The sequence below is a fragment of the Oryx dammah genome, unplaced genomic scaffold, assembly GCF_014754425.2.
Source record: "Oryx dammah isolate SB20612 unplaced genomic scaffold, SCBI_Odam_1.1 HiC_scaffold_7, whole genome shotgun sequence".
NCBI classification, from domain to species: domain Eukaryota; kingdom Metazoa; phylum Chordata; class Mammalia; order Artiodactyla; family Bovidae; genus Oryx; species Oryx dammah.
In genome coordinates, this window is record NW_024070191.1 from 3,745,824 (window position 1) to 3,766,158 (window position 20,335).

A 20,335-nucleotide genomic window follows, 5' to 3' on the forward strand; every position below is an offset into this window, starting at 1 on the left:
ACTTTTGTTAAATAGTGCTTTTTTGTTTGTTTTATTTTTTAACTCCTGAGGATAAGAAAGAAATATAAGGTCATATTTTGAAAAAACCAATGTCAAGGATGTCTGCAAGGAAGCAAGTAGAACATATAGGTGGTGACTAGAAAGGGCATTTCACCCTCTGCTGTCACAAGGGGAAGTGTTTGCAGCCCACAGTCTCCACTATGAGGTTTTATAAAAAAATATTTAAATACAAATAAATGAAAATACAATGGAGAATACAAATAGATGAAAAAATAGTGCCTTTCATTACTTGAATGTTCACTTTCATTTCTGTATCTTATTATTTTGGTTAATACTTGGATATAATCAAAAGCATTTTGTATTTCAGTTCAGTTCGGTCGCTCAGTCATGTCCGACTCTTTGTGACCCCATGAATCACAGCATGCCAGGCCTCCCTGTCCGTCACCAACTCCTGGAGTTCACTCAGACTCACGTCCATCAAGTCAGTGATGCCATCCAGACATCTCATCCTCTGTCATCCCCTTCTCCTCTTGCCCCCAATCCCTCCCAGCATCAGAGTGTTTACATTACTCTGTGGAGAAGGGAAAGGCTACCCACTCCAGTATTCTGGCCTGGAGAAATCCATGGACTATATAGTCCATGGGGTTGCAAAGAGTTGGACACGACTGAGCAACTTTCATTTCACTTCACTTCACTTCACTTCACTTCTTACATTACTCTGAGTAGCACAGTTCAGTTCAGTTGCTCAGCTGTATTCGACTCTTTGCAACCCAATGAATCGCAGCATGCCAGGCTTCCCTACCCATCACCAACTCCTGGAGCTTACTCAAACTCATGTCCACTGAGTCGATGATGCCATCCAACCATCTCATCCTCTGTCATCCCCTTCTCCTCCAGCCTTCAATCTTTCCCAGCATTAGGGTATTTTCAAATGAGTCAGCTCTTTGCATCAGGTGGCCAAAATACTGGAGTTTCAGCTTCAGCATCAGTCCTTCCAATGAACACCCAGGACTGATCTCCTTTAGGATGGACTGGTTGGATCTCCTTGCGGTCCAAGGGACTCTCAAGAGTCTTCTCCAACACCAGAGTTCAAAAGCATCAATTCTTCTGCACTCAGATTTCTTTGCAGTCCAACTCTCACATCCATTAATGACTACTGGAAAAACCATAGCTTTGACTAGATGGACCTTTGTCAGCACTGTCTCTGCTTTTTAATATGCTGTCTAGGTTCATCATAACTTTCTTTCCAAGGAGTAAGCGTTTTTTAGTTTCATGGCTGCAATCACCATCTGCAGTGATTTTTCAGTCCAAAAAAAAAAAAAAGTCCGTCACTGTTTCCATTGTTTCCCCATCTATTTGCCATGAAGTGATGGGACCGGATGCCATGATCTTAGTTTTCTGAATGCTGAGTTTTAGCCAACTTTTTTTTTTCATTCTCCTCTTTCACTTTCATCAAGAGGCTCTTTAGTTCCTCATTTTCTGCCATAAAGGTGGTATCATGTGCATATCTGAGGTTATTGATATTTCTCCCAGCAATCTTGATTCCAGCTTGTGCTTCATCCAGCCTGGTATTTCACATCATGCACTCTGCGTATAAGTTAAATAAGCAGGGTGACAATATCCAGCCTTAGCCTTACTCCTTTTCCTTTTTGGAACCAGTCTGCTGTTCCATGTCCAGTTGCACAGAGTGAAATAAACAATTAAAATTGTAAGAAATGACTGATTATAGAACATGCACAAACACATAGTATAATTTTATATGATGCTCTTTTAAGTTGTTCAATGAAGTCTATGGCATATTTTGTTGAAACTAACAATAAATCCATGATTGATTTGTCTTCATGATGATAATTCAAGTTTTACCCTTTTTACTCACTCATCTCCCAAGACTTTTCTCTTTTTTCCTGATCTTTTGCAATAATATCTTGGGTCATAGACAAGTTGCACCTCAGAATATGAATCCTATACAGGTCAATATCATATATATAATTCAGAAGAGATTATATTCAGTTGGCCAAAAGTTAGCCTACTGGACTTTTTGGCAAACAGAAAATTACAGTTTCTGCCTACACTTAAAGAAAACAATTTTAAAAAGAGCAAAGAAATTGCCAGTAAGGTTGGAGATTTTTTTAAATGAACACATTCTTTGAAAAATGTGCTTAGACTTTGCACTACAGATGTTTGATATTCAGTGACCCACTAACCTTCGCTAGAAGAGTCTCAGAAACAATAACAAATGTACATGGTAAGTGCAAAGTCAGAAATGAACTCTGAATCTCCTGTAGACTGAGTTGAAAACTTTGCAGCTAAACAAATATTTCTAGTTCTGTCATTTGAGTGGACATTTGGCATTAATTCCACTGTGTAACAGAGAGTGAAGCATCTGCTTCAAGCTTAACTTTTGTATAGGGCTACAGGCCAACTAATAGTTCTTATAATTTCCATTTTTCTCACAAAAGGACCTGAAGAGGAGAGGCAAAACTCTTTCCCTAAAACTAATTTTGATTTATCAAATTGTAATATATTTTTGTCCTAATTTATAATGGGCATTTCTAGCATTCTTGGATCTTTCTTTATTTCAGCCCATGGATGGCTGTGTGCTTTTGTTTTTATAGTTCAAATAAATCTCATTCTTAGTCATCTCCTCCTATAACCAGAAGCTAGAAGAAAAATGTAACTTCACCTTTCCTCAGGGACCTCTTTGTATTAACATATTCTTCTTACTGTAGACTAAAGACTAAACAAATCAACCACAAAGCAAGACCAAAAATGCCTACTTACTTAAGAAAAAAAAAAAATTTGAAGTTACACAATGTACAAGTTTCCAGCTAGTCCTAAAAGCAGAAAGAGCCACTCACCACTACACCAGGGATGAATTTGTGTTTTGCACTTTCACTTGAAAGATTCTATTTTTTTTTTAAATCTTTGACTATTTTTTTAAAGCTGAAGATACAGAGAAGCTGAATGCACAGAGAAGCTGGGATAGAGGTAGACAAAGGTGTCCCATGAATAAGACAGCACAAGGGGAAAAGAGCACAAAATGAGACAGTCATAAGCACTGAAGATTATATAATTCCCAATTTAGAAGAAATAACCACCCACTACACTTACTGAGGTCATTCTCTCTGCAAGTATTGCAGAACTGGAAGAAGAAATTAGAAGTTTTGTATACCAAGGACAGAGCTATGTGGTATAGAAACCTCATCTTCTATAGATCTCGTGACAATTCCAAGGTTGGAACTTTTCAATTTTACAAGTGAGGGAAGTGATACAGTAAGGGCTTAAGTAATTTATCCAATGGTCATACTCAGTGATTGAGAAACTGGCTTGAAAGCACACTCAGAATTTTTGCACCACCCACATGTAAACATTTAAGAAATTAATTTTGCCAACCTTCCCATTTCTAGTAGCAGAATGGTAGGAAGCCAAGACCTGAGGGTGTTTAAACAGAGAGGTCATCTAATTTCTAGCATATTGAGTGGCTCATTAAGGACCAACGATAGCCAAAAAAGAGAATTTTAAGAAAAAAAATCATCCAATCTCATTATTTTTGCTTATAAGCTTCATTTTAAATGATGATTATTTACTACAGCCAAACCACCCTGAACATGCTTTATCTCATCTAAATAATGATCACTTTTCTCCCACAATATCTGAGATTACTTATTGCCAATCACATATACATATTAACTTGGAGCAACTTGTCTATGACCCAAGATATCATTGTAAAAGATCCACACACAAAAAAAGAAAAGTCTTGGGAGATGAGTGGGTACAAAGGGAAAACTTGAAGTATCAACATGAAGACAAATCTTAAGAAACACAAGTACAGTTACACTGTGGGAGGTGAAGTATTGATCAATCCTTCCTTTGTTATTGAACAACAATGTTGAGGATGTCTTTTCTATGGAATTAATTTACCTTTTTATTAAGTCCCTTTTAGACAGACCACTATTTCTGTGCCAGTGCTGGCCTTAGAACCCATGAACTCAGCCATTTGAAAATGATACTGGACGACTTAAAATTACCTGGCCCCACTTTTTATTTTATTTCCATGTAAGACCCAGAGATTCATTTAAGAATATCCATTTCTAGCATAATCTACATTTTTCCCCCTTTACGATGTTCATTACTTGATTTTTTTAAAATATCCATTGCAACAAGCTACGTAACTCAACAATATAGAGAAAAACCAAGCTATCCAGCTTAAGCATTTCAATCACTCCTACATACATGTTTATTAACAGTTCAGGTACCCTCCTGTACTTTTCTGGGTACTCATAGGGGTGTGTGCTATACAACTACATGGATGCTGGATACACATACACACCTATGTGTGCATACACACACACGCAAGTACATTTAAAAGTTATTTTCAACAAAATCGGATCATACTGCATTTTCCCACTTTCTTGTATCCTGAATGTCCCCTTAGGTCAATACACATATGACTAAAACTATCTGAACAGTACTGAATACTTTAAAGAAAATGATTTCTTAGGATGATGTCTGAAGAGAAATTGTACCTGATGATATAAAGAGTGAGACTGCGTAGAGTGTGTGTGTGTGTACTGGTGTCTCACCAGGGAAAACGACTAAAAATATCACTAAATAGGCCCCACAGTAGAATTTATGATCTTGGTGGATCACTGCTATCCACTCTTACTGAATCAGAAACCGGATTTTGTAGTACACAGAGAACAAATTCATCTCTCGAGGGAAAACACATTAATTAAGTTCACAGAACATATAAAATCAAAATGCCAAATTAACAGACTACAATTCATAGGAACCAGATCATCCACACTGACAGGACAGCCCTAGTCCACCCCAGAACTCAAGGCCCATTTATGAAGCCCAACTGTAACCTGCTATCAGAATCTAAACAACAGAAGTAAAAGATAAGGTAAGCAGCAGAAACCAGGTTAAGGAACATTTGATGCCTCGGGGTAGCAGAGCTAATATTATCAAACTTTATGACCTTTATGTTAGTTATGAAACAACTGAGACCTCGGTGAAGTCTATGAAATGTTTTCTGCGGAAAAAAACACACATTCGTACAAAACTGTGCGGCCATTCAGACCTTCCTGCTCTGACCCAACATCTGACAGACTTAGCTGAACTTTTAGAAAGTCACTACTTCTCTCCTATCTCTGCACTTTTTGGAGATGTTAGTGTTCGTGTTACTAACAGGAATAATTAATTTCAAGTGCCATTCCAAAATCTTTGAAGAGTGGTCCTAGTGTGCCTACTGCTGAAAGAAAAGAAAGTGAAGTCATTCAGTCGTGTCCGACTCTTTGCGACCCCATGGACTGTAGCCCACCAGGCTCCTCCATCCATGGGATATTCCAGGCAAGAGTACTGGAGTGGGTTGCCACTTTCTTCTCCAGGGAATCTTCCCAGCCCAGGGATGGAACTCGGTCTCCCGCACTGTAGGCAGATGCTTTACCATCTGAGCCACCTGAACACCCTGCAAATCAAGAAAAAAGAGGGGACGAGGCTCTGGCATCTAAGCCTCGGGAAGGACCAACGTGAGGACTGCTCGCTCTGCTCTCCACCACGAGGGGAAGTGTGTCTTCAGTAAGCTATGTCCTTACCTGGGCTCACCAGCCTAGAGGACCTAACAGTCAAGAGGAAAGTAATTCTAGATGTTTCCCCTTCGTTTTAGCCTCAGTAATTGTTATAAATCCAAAGTAATGGTAAAGCATTGGCTAATGGACAGCTAACTGCTGTTCTTCCACCTTCACTTTCTTCAGCTGGAAATGTTTCTCTCCTGCCAGGTGGGTCATTCTCGTTCCACGCTTTAATTCAAGTTGAGTTTGGATAATCACTTCAAGGGAGAAATAAATCAGCGCTGACATCCTAAATAAAGCTTTGAGCTTGAAGGGTAATAATCTAGCTGTTCTTTCTAAATCCAGATCCATGGATGTTAAAGGAAAGAAAATTCTACTTGAGGGATGTGTCAGAGGGAAATGCCAAATGCATTCAGGGAACAAGAAACACACTCAGTGAGAAGCCCCGCCCACCACGGAGTTAATCACTTAGTGAGGCGGGAATGAAAGGTCTGCCCTGTGGCCAAGATTCACACTTCCCTGGTGAAAATCTAAGTCGTTTATGAACACGAAGCTCATTATCTTCCCCAAAATAAATCCATAATAAATGAAATCAGTCCATTTAAGTTTTCACAGGTTTAACTGAATGGCCTGTATGGAGTCCATTATTTTTTTAAAGAAGAAATGTTTGTATATGCAGTGGGTCATCAAAACTCTTTGTCTTTAAACCATCATTTTTGGGGAGGTGTCTGTGTGTGTGTGTGTGTGTGTTTTAAAAACTTCTAGATAAGAAGATGTATTAACCAAAGAGAAAATCAAATTCCAATCAGCTAACTGTGACACCTATTATCAATTCTCCTTTTAGGTTTTGAGGGTAAGAAATTTGAACTATGGGATGAAATTAAGGTAGGGCTGAGTGAAGAATTTTTATCAAACAATATTTTTAAATATTTACTTAGAGACACATGTCAAGTATTGAAATCTTTCCTTGGAGCCCACACTGCCCTCAAGGATGCAAACAAAAATGACCACAAGAGAGGAGGTAACAGGTGCCCTCTAACAACTCGGGGGTGGGGAAAGCTGCTGCAAGAATTCAGGATTCACTTAATCTACATTATTTCACTTCCATCTGTACACATTTCGGGCACTTCAATCATGATTTAAAAGCTAAAATGTGATGTAACTCTAAAATGGAAGCATTTGCAAATGAAAGTGCTTCCGTCTGTTTACCTGTCCAGTGAGATGAATTCAGCCTGTCTGTGGATCTCACAGAGGAAGAGTTCTATCTCAGGGCTGGTTCAACGTTAACCTGACCCCTCTGTCTGCACCGCCAGCCCAAGGGACCCACACTCCAGGCCTGCTGGGAATGTCCCAGAGTTCTTACAGATGGTAAGCTGTTGTCTGCCACATTTTTGCCCATAATTCTCCCTCACTCAGAAAGACCCCCCAGGGACCCATCTTCCTTGGAGAACGTGTATTCAGTGACTGATACAAAGTCGGCATTTACCACTTGGACTCTTTAAACACTTGGCGGTATAGCTCAAGTATTGACTCCATCATGATCTCTATCTGTCCCCAAGACCACTGGCCTTCCCTCCCACCCAATCATGTCAAACACCTTAGCTAGTTATTAGAACCAACTGCACTCTCTGTTTTACTGAATTTTGTCATTTTTGCCTACTACTCCTTCAGAAAAAAACACCATTTCTCATCATCTTCTTTGTATTCCTAATATTTAGCTCAGTATTGAGTCTCTGGTAGATACTCAATAAAAGCATAATAAATAAATAAGAGAGAATGAGTGAGTAAATCTGTGTCTATTTACATAAGGATATACATATATGCTCCATGCATATATAGTGTGTATATATACATATATACACATAAGTATATATATGTAAAAGTGTGATTTTGTGTATACACATATGTGGATGCATGCTTATTTTTATGTATTTCCATACATGTGAACAAATATCATATTAGAGAAAACATAGTACAGGGTTAAGAATGACAACATCTGGAAATAGGCTGACTGGTGTTTAATTCCCCCCCTTCACTATTTAGTAGCTGTAACGTCTTGACAAACTACGTTACTATACATCACTACTTCATTTTCTCTGTCCAGTAATATTAGGTAATTTTGCTATGCTTATAGGAATCTTGAAGATCTAAAAAGAAAATGTATATAAGAATTTATACCATTTTAGGCACATCTATTCATCCATCTGCTCATCCACCTGTCTGCCTATTTATTATGTATCTACCTGCCTATCATCTGTCTTAACTACGGATTATCAATCTATCCCTTTCATCTATCTACCTATCTTTCGTTCACTTATTTACTATCTATCCATAGAGAAACATATACTTTAGTGAGGACATGATGTTATAATGAATAGAATGAATAATTTTAAAACAAAAAAAATGAAAGAGCAGAATTTCTCTAGAATAGAATTTTATAACCTGAGGAGTTTCTTTAAGCATCTTTGTGGGCAACTGTTTTTTTCACTCCATCTAATGTGCTAGTTTGTATGCGATACAGTTTCCTGCCACAGGCTAATCTTTGCAATTTAGTAATGTCATATTCTTCCTCACTCTGCTGGTGGTATTTTTCCTAAAAAGATTTTTTTTTTAACTGTTAGATTCTTAAAGATTTCAAGCACAAAATTTAAGGCCAATATATTCAAATATGGCACCGTGGGAAGGTGAGATAAATGCTCAATGTGTAAAATTAGTATTTTATGGACAAAATATTTGATTGTCTACAATTGTGGTTAATTTTTTCCCTTTCCAACTACCATGTCAGCCAGATTTTTAAAGAAATATTTTAAGAAAAGATTCTTAAGAAAAGATTCTTACCATTTCTATCAGGTTTGCCTTAGACAAGAATCCAATTTGACCTTCCTTTTACCTCAAACAATTATGACAAAGGTAATTTCTGTGGCAAAATTTGCATACAATTTCTGTTCCAATTTCTTTTAAAAAAAAGAAAAAAAAAAGAGTCATCCCATGGATAAAGCCTTGGGCAATTTGGTTTCCAATCAATAGAATTGCCCTACACTATCAAGAAATGTTCTACAGAAGAAAAGTATTAATTTTAGTGAGTACACATTGGACTCAATATGAATCACAGAATCAGGGCTTTCTATTCAAATGCAGCTTATATAATACATAGAAATTCTTTTTATACAAATACTAGAGTATAAAAATACAATGTCAAAGAAACTTATTTTACCTGCAAAAATACCTGAAAAGTCAATCTAAATTATAGTAAACAATTGGTAAAAAAAAAAAAGCAAACTAAAATTTTAAAATATAACCAATACTAAAATTATTGAAAGTTAATGTATGAAAAATTACCAAGTAATTCATGAAACATCTAAAATGATATTCAGGATGTGCATTAATGAGAAAAGGGTCACTTAAAAATAAATTAGATTTCAGAACCGAAAACTGGGAGTGAAAATATTTTCATCATACATTCACTAGCGTTTCTAATATTTAGTTCACTTTGTCACTAGTAAGACAAAATATTAGAACAGAGAAGACTTGCCTTTTAAAAAGCAAAACAAAAAGTCATCAGAGTGACGGGTTCTTTGGGGCACAATTCTAGATTGTCACATGTCACCAAATGGATTTGTTCTCTTTGTCCTTATGTCTCATGACTGCCTTGTCACGCATTTGTCATGACATAACATCTGTCATGTCTTGACATGCCATGTAAAGTTTCTGACCTCCTGGAAGATTGTTTTCTCAAATCATAAGTAAATGTGATGATACAAATAATTTTATTTCAGTAACTGAGATCTTGATGAAAAAAAGTTGAAAGGTAGAAAAAAATAAATGTTATTTATATTGGACAAGCATAGGAATATTGATAGTAATTCATCTCATTGTAAATTATGTGTAATCCCAGTGTATTTGTTATAAATTTACCAAATAAAATCATGCAAATTCTTTGGCAGGCCATGAAGAATAATGTTCAGTGACAGAACTAGGAAATATAACTTTATAAAATACCCTATTAAAATAGTAGCTTCAATTTTATTATTCTATATAAATGGGTTAAAATATGGTGATTTCATCAACAATCTATGAACTTACCCACTACTTAAAAAGCTAATTACTCTATGTGAATAATGTTAGTGAGACATGTATAAATATCTCCATTTAATTTTCAGGGTTAAATTTAATGATTGAACACATTAATTAGAATAATTTAATTTACTGTTTCCATACTCCTTAGGTAGCTTAATATCTCCATGTATGAATAATAATTTATGTAAATAGTACTTATCCCAAATAGTACTGTCAGCAAACTATAAAGTCCAGTGCCCAGATTAAGTCCAAGTTAAGTTTATTACTAAGCCTATCTTGTGTAGACAGATTTTTTTTTTTAATTTGGAAGATTTTCTCCCAATTCAACAAATAAGTATAAATAAAACTGAAAATAAAAACCTCAAAAAAATAATGAATAAAATAATAAGTAAATAAAAAAATTAAACATAAATCTGGAAAAACTGGTAATCATTTAAGAACTAGAGAAAAAACTGAAGCTGATTTAGCATTAAAATTTTAATTCAAGTTTTCCTTAGAGGTCTTGGATAAGACATAGACATTTTATTGAATTATTTGGTTTATATTAATTACTTGGAAGACAGTGTTGTCAGTATAAAAACCAGTGGGATTCGATGTTCTAGTTCCAAAACAACGTTAGATATTTTTCTGACTCATTGGTTATGCTTAATATTATATCTGAATAGGTGTATCTGAATATTTTATACACTGTTCTCGATATAAATCTCACTTTTTCCCATGACTATTACATTGGTAAGTTATAGCTGTGTATAAATTTCCTGTGTGCAATGATATTAATAAACCAGCTGATATTTACAAAGTTTTAGTCTCTTCTGCAAAAATTCTTGTCTTTAATCTTCTATTTAGACTGCAATTAACTTTATTTCAACAGATAACACAAATTTATCAGTTGATCTGTAAGCTAATAAAAAATATTTTACAAATAAAGATATTGCATATTTTATGATTTTTATTTTGCTAACAAAGCACTTTTATTTTAATGCTTTGCTTTCAAAATAATGAATTGTATTTACTTGTAAATATAAGACTATATTGTAATGCAACTATGGAAAACAAAAATTTCAAACATCTTCACACAACAACATTTTAAAATATGCATTTAACTCATGGCTCTGTTTTTCTCATCATTTTTTCAATTTTGTTGATAACTCATAAACATTTTCCCAACAGAGACGATCTCACCAATCATTTTTCACTATGCCATGATGACAACCACAAACACCACCAAAAACAGCCCAGAAAGATTCAGTTTAATTATTTATTTGGCAGTCACTCAGCATCAGTAGAGTTTCTGCAACATTTATCTTATGAAATTCACCAAACCACGGTATTAAGGATCAACTTTGTCAGAAAGGGAAAGAAAACTGCCAAGGTTTTTAAAATGTTGAAGCATTACCCACCTTATGAAACACCGTATGTGCTGACTGGACAAGTTCTGTTTCATAGTAGCTAGTACAGATTGCTTCAGAAACACTTTTGTAATGTCAAGTGAGAAAGAAATTATGTGAAGCTGGGGTATGCAGGAAGTGGTAGATACAAGCAAATCTGAAAGCTAGTAGGACCTATTAACCTTGAACTGGCCTGGTACTCTTCCAAAGATTAAATGATCCCCAGGTAATCAGTAATGAGCTTAAAGATGAGTTACTCTTTCAGGCAATGGATGCACGTTTATACATAAAAGCACTGACCTGGAAGAACTGGAGTCAGAGTTAGTATAAAATTCTAAGCATCATTCCACATAAGACTTTACTTAAATAAAAGGATGAATTGTTCTGCTTATATTCCTTTGCAAAGAGGACAGTCTAACCTTGTATTTTCTGATAATTGCATAGTAGCTAAGTTCAGTTGCAGAAAGCATGTATAGATTTTATCTTTCCAAGAAGAATGATTTTTGCCAAAGTGTGTGGAGTACTGCAAAGAGGAAGACACACAGAGGTGACTTAATCCAGGAAGGCTCGCTAAGAGAACACTGGATTGGGCCCACCCCCACCCTACATAGCCCTTTTCAATTCATGGGCTTCCGAGTTTATGTTAAAAATAAAAGATTCTGCATTACACATGAGACAAAAATTAAAATATATATGTGAAACAAGACTAAACAGACCTCGGCACTTATACTTACCATATAGTAGTGCAATTTCCTAAAATTGAATATTTTGCAATCATGTATATTATTCCCTCTATCAAAGGTTGAAATCTCTTTTATCTTCTTGAAATTTCTGCCCAAAAGAGTCAACAATGACAGTGAGGCCCCAAAGTCACCTCAGCACAAAGTCCAAAAACACCAAAAATAAAATAAAAAGAAATGCACCCCCCATGCCTTGCAAGCACCAAATGAAATCGCTTTCTTCATTCGAAGTTTCAAATTATGACAACCAAAACTCATGTAATGGGATTCACTTTACCTACGCACCAACTCTGAATATTACTGTCCAGCAATTATTTTAAGAAAGCTTGTCTCCATTAAGATTGGAGAAAAGGAACACTGTCAATTAACATCCTAAATACTTGAAACTTCACTGCCAGCCACACATCAAAAGAAAACCATTCTTCCAATGAAAAAGCTCTAGCAACAAAGGAAAATTGTCAACACATGTGTTGTGCCAGAAATTTGAGCCATTACAGTAAATAGCATTCTCCCAGCATCAAAACACAGAAGTCAAACATTTGAACCATTAGAACCACCTGGGAAGCAGCAGCTTTGGTTTGTGTGAACAGCCTTCCTGGCCAGTGTGAAGCCATCTTCACAGTGGGTGTGGTGGTGCACAGCAAGCACCTTACCTTCATACAGCGCTTTGAATCCCTGGGCACTCACAGCGAAGTCTGTCGTGAACCACAGAGTAAGGATGGAGCCGCTGCTGACAATGGAGGAAGGCAGCTGAAATCCTGACAACCTGAATTTCAAAAAGACGTGAATACAGTTAAAAAGTATGAACTTGTTTTTGAAGCTTATTTGATGAAGTCACTCAATTCTTCTTTCCACCGTGGCCTATTTATTTGACATAAGTCATTGAACAGTTACATGATCTGTACACCAGGTGTTGCCAGTTCATTGAAATGAAGCACATTCCAATACCAGAACTTGCTTAAACAATTTTTGAAAAAATCCTTTCCTGAAGGAAATGTACAATACACCATTGTCTAAACATAATGCATGGAACTTGAAATGATGCACTCAACTTTATATCTGTGACACAGATTAACATTCCATTTGCTTTTGAGTTATTTTTCTAAGTGATCAGTGTGTTGTCACATCTCATTATTAATATGCTTATCTTTTACTATTTCCATACAATAGATCAGTTTCTCTTGAAGAGAAAACGTATATTACTCACAGCATGAGAAATAAGAGTCAATGATTGCCTTGAACAGAGGTCAAATGAATTGATTTTAATATTTGGTTTTCAAGACACATTTTTTAGATTGTAAGATATATGTTTCAATTATTACTAAGTTGGGATACATTTAGATATCTTAATGATGATAAAGTCAGAACTCTGAAGGAGTGAACTAGTATAATAATATGCATAATACTTTACAAATGAAGAGCTTTTCAAAAGGCCAAAGAGATGTTTCATCAGTTTATATTTTACCTAAAGTTTGCTAATTAAGCAGTCTCTCTACAGATACCTGGTTTAGTACAGTCTGAACACAAAGCTATGATTCACACACACACAAAAAATCTAACTTGAGCATTCATTCCTAGTAGGAGAAACTCTGTCTTGCCAGGAATCCTATGATATTAAATGCTTGACTATAACCACTGCAGTTGCAGAATCAAACCAGAACCTAATAAGAGAAAAATGAAAAGACAATTGCCATTCTCCCAAATCATCCCACCCTCGTACAATATTGTAAAGTTATTAACCTCCAATTAAAATAAATAAATTTATATTAAAAAAAAGAAAAGACAATCGCCAGCTGCTAAACAGAACACTTCCAAATAATCCATGGATCAAAGAAATCACAAGGTAATTTTAAAAAATCCTTTAAACTGAATGAGAATACAAAATCCAAGATATCAAAATCAGCAGCGCTGAGATGGGAAGGAACGACACTAAAAGCACACACAGAAAAGAGGAAAATTCTCATATTTGTAATCCAAGTACCCATCTAAAGAGCTTCAAAAAGGTATAGTAAAATAAACCAAAAGCCAACAGAAGGCAAGAAATTAAAAGCACCAGGAAAATTCTCATATTTGTAACCCAAGTACCCATCTAAAGAGCTTCAAAAAGGTATAGTAAAATAAACCAAAAGCCAACAGAAGGCAAAAAATTAAAAGCACCAGAATCAGTTGAAATGAAAACAGAAAAACAATGAAACAAAGTTTCCTCTTGGAAAAGATAAACAAAATTAACAAATGTAGCAGAAATGACCCACTCTGCTCCAAAAAAATGGGCAGGATAAGAAAAGACACAGATATCTAATATCAATAATAAAATAGCAGATATTGCTTGAAACCTCACAGACATTTTTTAAAATGCCATAAAAACTATAGCTATAAATTTGACAACTAAAATGAAACTTGTTACTTTCTTTTAACACACACAGGACTGCAACTTACTCAATGAAACAGATCAATGTGAATAACCCCAAAGAAATGTCCAGGCCTGGGTGGTTTTACAGAGGAATTCTTTTGCCTGCCTTAAGAGTCGATGTCTGATTCACCCTAAAATGGAATGGAATGGGTGAATTTAACTCAGATGACCATTATATCTACTACTGTGGGCAGGAATCCCTTAGAAGAAACGGAGTAGCCATCATAGTTAACAAGAGTTCAACATGCAGTACTTGGATGCAATCTCAAAAACGACAGAATGATCTCTGTTCATTTCCAAGGCAAACCATTCAATATCATGGTAATCCAAGTCTATGCCCTGAACAGTAATGCTGAAGAAGCTGAAGTTGAACGGTTCTATGAAGACCTACAAGACCTTTTAGAACTGACACCCAAAAAGATGTAGTTTTCATTATAGGGGACTGGAATGCAAAAGTAGGAAGTCAAGAAACACCTGAAGTAACAGGCAAATTTGGCCTTGGAGTACAGAATGAAGCAGGGCAAAGGCTAATTGAGTTTTGCCAAGAAAATGCACTGGTCATTGCAAACACCCTCTTCCAACAACACAAGACAAGATTTTATACATGGACACCACCAGATGGTTGACACCAAAATCATATTGATTATATTATTTGTAGCCAAAGATGGAGAAGCTCTATACAGTCAACAAAAACAAGACCAGGAGCTGACTGTGGCTCAGATCAAGAACTCCTTATTGCCAAATTCAGACTTAAATTGAAGAAAGTGGGGAAAACCACTAGACCATTCAGGTATGATCTAAATCAAATCCCATATGATTATAAGTAGAAGTGAGAAATAGATTTAAGGGACTAGATCTGATAGACAGAATTCCTGATAACTATGGATGGAGGTTTGTGACACTGTACAGGAGACAGGGATGAAGACCATCCCCAAGAAAAACAAATGCAAAAAAGCAAAATGGCTGTCTGAGGAGGCCTTACAAATAGCTGTGAAAGAAGGGAAATGAAAAGCAAAGGAGAAAACGAAAGATATACCCATCTGAATGCAGAGTTCCAAAGAATAGCAAAGAGAGATAAGAAAGCCTTCCTCAGCAAACAATACAAGGAAATAGAGGAAAACAATAGAATGGGAAAGACTAGAAATCTCTTCAAGATAATTAGAGATACCAAGGGAACATTTCATGCAAAGATGGGCTCAATAAAGGACAGAAATGGTCTGGACCTAACAGAAGGAGAAGATATTAAGAAGAGGTGGCAAGAATACACAGAAGAACTGTACAAAAAAAGATCTTCATGATCCAGATAATCATGATGGTGTGATTCACCTAGAGCCAGACATCTTGGAATGTGTAGTCAAGTAGCCCTTAGGAAGCATCATTATGAACAGACCTAGAGGAGATGATGGAATTCCAGCGGAGCTATTTCAAATCCTAAAAGATGATGCTGTGAAAGTGCTGCACTCAATATGTCAGCAAATTTGGGAAACTCAGCAGTGCCTACACAACTGGAAAAGGTCAGTTTTCATTCCAATCCCAAAGAAAGGCAATGCCAAAGAATGTCCAAACTTGCACAATTTCATTCATCTCACACCCTAGCAATGTAATGTTCAAAATTCTCCAAGCCAGGCTTCAACAATATGTGAACTGTGAACTTCCAGATGTTCAAGAATATTTTAGAAAAGGCATAGGAACCAGAGATCAAATTGCCACCATTTGCTGGATCATGGAAAAAGCAAGAAAGTTCCAGAAAAGCATGTATTTCTGCTTTATTGACTATGCCAAAGCCTTTGACTATGTGGATCACAATAAACTGTGGAAAATTCTGAAAGAGATGGGAATACCAGACAACCTGACCTGCCTCTTGAGAATCAGGAAGCAACAGTTTTGAACTGGACATGGAATAACAGACTGGTTCCAAATAGGAAAAGGAGAATGTGAAGGTTGTATATTGTCACCCTGCTTATTTAACTTATATGCAGAGTACATCATGTGAAATGTCAGGCTGGAGGAAGCACAAGGTGGAATCAAGATTGCTGGGAAAAATATCAATAACCTCAGATATGCAGATGACACCACCCTTATGGCAGAAAGTGAAGAGGAACTAAAAGAGTCTCTTGATGAAAGTGAAAGTGGAGTGTGAAAAAGTTGGCTTAAAACTCAACATTCAGAAAACTAAGATCATGGCATCTGGTTCCACTGCTTCATGGCAAACAGATGGGGAAACAGTGGAAACAGTGGCTGACTTTATTTTTCTGGGCTCCAAAATCACTGCAGATGGTGATTGCAGCCATGAAATTAAAAGATGCTTACTCCTTGGAAAGTTATGACCAACCTAGACAGCATATTAAAAAGCAGAGACATTACTTTGTCAACAAAGTTCCATCTAGTCAAGGCTATGGTTTTTCCAGTAGTCATGTATGGATGTGAGAGTTGGACTATAAAGAAAGCTGAGCACTGAAAAATTGATGCTTTTGAACTGTGGTGTTGGAGAAGACTCTTGAGAGTCCCTTGGACTGCAAGGAGATCCAACCAGTCCATCCTAAAGGAAATCAGTCCTGAATACTCATTGGAAGGAGTGATGTTGAAGCTGAAACTACAATACTTTGGCCACCTGATGAGAAGAGCTGACTCATTTGAAAAGACCCTGATGCTGGAAACAATTGAGGGCAAGCAGAGAAGGGGATGACAGAGGATGAGATGGTTGGATGGCATCACTGACTCAATGGAAATGAGTTAGAGTAAACTCTGGGAGTTGGTGATGGACAGGGAGGCCTGGTGTGCTCTGGTTCATGAGGTCACAAAGAGTCGGACCTGACTGATTGACTAAACTGAACTCTAATAAAGTTCATAAGGATGGGATGCTAATCCAACAGGACAGGTGGCCTTATAAGAAGAGGACAGAAGAGAAAGTCTCTCCCTCTCCTTCCTCCACATACAAACACTAAGATAAGGCCATGTGAGCACATAGCCTGAGGACAGGTGTCAGAAGGAAAGTCTTCATAAGAACTTGATCATACCTCACCCTCACATAGATGTCCATCCTCTAGAAATGCAAGAAAATGAATGTCTGTTGTTTACACCACCCAGTCTATTGGTATTTTGTCGTAGCAGACCAAGCTAAGATACTCTGATACCAATGATAGACAAAGGCAGTACAGAAAAAGAAAACAAATCAATATCCCTCATAGATACAGATGTGAAAATCCTTAACAAAATAAGAGAAAATAGAGTAAGGAATATATATGAATAATTATTCAACAAGACCAAGTAGGGTTTACTCCAGCGATATATATGCAGTTCAGTATTTGAAAATCAACCAATGTATCTGCCATAATCACAGGCTGTAGAATAAAATCACATGATTGCAATAATCCATGTAGGAAAAAACATTTGACTAATTTAAATATGAAGTTATGACAAAAATTTTAATAAAATATGAACAGAGGTTGAAAACTTCTCCAACTTGACAGTAATTACCTACAAAAGAACCTACATCTAACATTATATTTATTGAGGGAAGACTGAATATTCCCCCCTAAGATTGAGAACAGGCAGAATGGTATGTTTGATTTCATCTCTTTCGTTTAGCAGTGTGCCAGAAAACTTAGCCAGTGTAATAAGCCAAGAAAAAGAAATAAAAGCATACAGATCAGAAAGGAAAGAAATAAAATCCCATCTATTTCCAAATGATGCAATTATCTATGTATGTTATGCCAAGGAATCTGTAAAGAGAACTTCTAGAGCTAATAGTTGAAGTTAGCAAGCATGCAGTATATACAACAGACACACAAAATTCAATTTTATTTATACATCCTAGCATTGAACATGGGGACACCAAAATTAAAGATACAGTGCTGTTTACAATCAGCCAGAAGAATACTTAGAAGTAACAAGATAGGTACAAGACTGTGTCCTGAAAACTGCATAATGCTGAAGAAAGAAATGAATAAAAAATTAAATAGAGAAATATATTATGTTGAGAGATTGGAAGACTCAATATTGAAAAGACGTCAACTCTCCCCAAATTTTATGTAGGTTTAAGACAGTTTCATCATAATCCTAGCAAGATTTTTTTAGATATAAACAAGATTCTTCTAAAATTTAAATGGAAAACCAAAGAAAAAAAAGGAACAGCTTAAATAATTTTGAACAAGAATAAAATAGCAGAAATTCTGAAAATGAATAAATCAGTACACTGGTTTTTAAGACTTTCTTTGTAGCTACAGTAACAAAAACCAAGTGGTGTTGACAGAGGGCAGACTCATCTATCACTGAATCAAAACAGAGAACTCAGACTCCTGTAAATATGCCCAAATGATTTCTGAAAGGTACAAAAGAAACTCAGTGGAATAATGAAAGTCTTTCAATGAATGGTGCTTGAACAACTCGAAGTCCACAAGCAAAAACTTTATGTAACACCCTACAGAAGTCCAATGTCCTCTAGAATAATTTACTCAATATTGATCACAGACATAAACATAAAATGTAAAAGTGCACATCTTTTAGAAGAAAACAGGGGTAAACCTTTAGGGTCTTGGACTAACCAAATTTCTTAGCTGCTGCTGCTGCTAAGTCGCTTCAGTCGTGTCCAACTCTGTGCGACCCCCAAGAGGGGACACCAAAAGCACAATCCATAAAAGGAAAAAGTGTTCTATCAGACATCATAAAAATTACAAACTTTCACTCCATGAAGGACACAGGTAAGAAATGAAAAGACGTGCTGGAGACTACCAGAAAATATTGGCAAGCCACATATATGACAAGGACAACTGTCTACAGTATACTTAAAAAAAAAAAACAACAACACACTTTAAAAGACTCAATAGCAAAAGAACAAATAATTTAATTAGAAAACAGGCAAAAAAAAAACAAAGTGTTATTTCATCTAAAAAATATACAGATAGCAAATAAGCACATGAAAAGATGTTCAATATCATTAGTAATTTGGGAAATGTTAATAAAAAACATAAAGAAATATTACTACATACCTATTCACAAGGTCTAAAATGAAAAATAGTGAAAATACCAAATGTTGGCTTGAGTGTGGAGAAAATGCATTGCTCCTAAATCACTAGTGGGCAGTCATTTTGGAAAACTGTGTGACAAGTTTCTTAAAAAATTAAACATGCAGTTATCATATGACCAAGCAATGATCCTCCTGAGCAGTATTTACCCCAGAGAACTGAATATTTATGCTCACACAAAATCTGTAGAAGAATATATATGAATATATATATGTGTGTATATATTAAAAATATATATATACAGACACACACTAAGTCACTTCAGTTGTGTCTGACTCTTTGTGACTTCATGGCCTGCAGCCCGCCAGGCTCCTCTGTCCACTGGATTCTCCAGGCAAAACTACTAGAGTAGGCTGCTATTTCCTCCTTCAACAGATCTTCCTGACCTAGGAATCAAATCCATGTCTCCTGCATAGGCAGGCAGACTCTTTACCACAAGTATCAATCACCTGGGAAGCCCATGTATATACATGCATACACATATATACACTTACTTAATCACAAACCGGAAATAACTCACATGTCCTTCAAGAGGTGAATGGTTTCCAAATTGTGGAACATCTATGCCATGTATTTGCTACTCAACAATAAAAATAAATGGACTATTGACTTTTAACACCTGGATGACTCTCCAGAGAATTATGCAGAGTAGAAAACAGTCAATGCAAAATAGATTACATACTGTATGACTTCAACATTTTTGAAAAGACACACTTATTGAAAAGGGGAATGAGTTCTCTGTGGCCAATAATTAAGGAGGGGTTGGGACAGGAGGGAGGTGAGCATTACCATTAAAGGGTCACATGAGGGATTCTTGGGCTTCCCTCAGGGCTTCTGCAATGCAGGAGACCCCGGTTCGATTCCTGGGTTGGGAAGATACCCTGGAGAAGGGACAGGCTACCCACTCCAATATACTTGGGCTTCCCTTGTGGCTCAACTAAAGAATCCTCCTGCAGTGAGGGAGACCTGGGTTCGATCCCTGGGTTGGGAAGATCCCCTGGAGAAGGGAAAGGCTACCCACTCCAGCATTCCGGCCTGGAGAATTCCATGGCCTGTATAGTCCATCAGGATGCAAAGAGTCGGACACGACTGAGTGACTTTCACTTCACTGAGGGATACTTAT

General features: G+C 36.4%; 1 protein-coding gene across 1 annotated transcript in view; it reads right to left on the bottom strand.

Annotated features, from left to right (window-relative positions):
- The window catches only part of CSMD1 (CUB and Sushi multiple domains 1), a 2,078,553-nt gene that overhangs the window by 1,436,948 nt on the left and 621,270 nt on the right, over nucleotides 1-20,335 (bottom strand). The window contains exon 3 of the mRNA XM_040243208.1: nucleotides 12,432-12,544. Within this exon, the coding sequence (XP_040099142.1) occupies nucleotides 12,432-12,544 (113 nt within the window). The remainder of the gene's footprint in view (nucleotides 1-12,431; nucleotides 12,545-20,335) is intronic.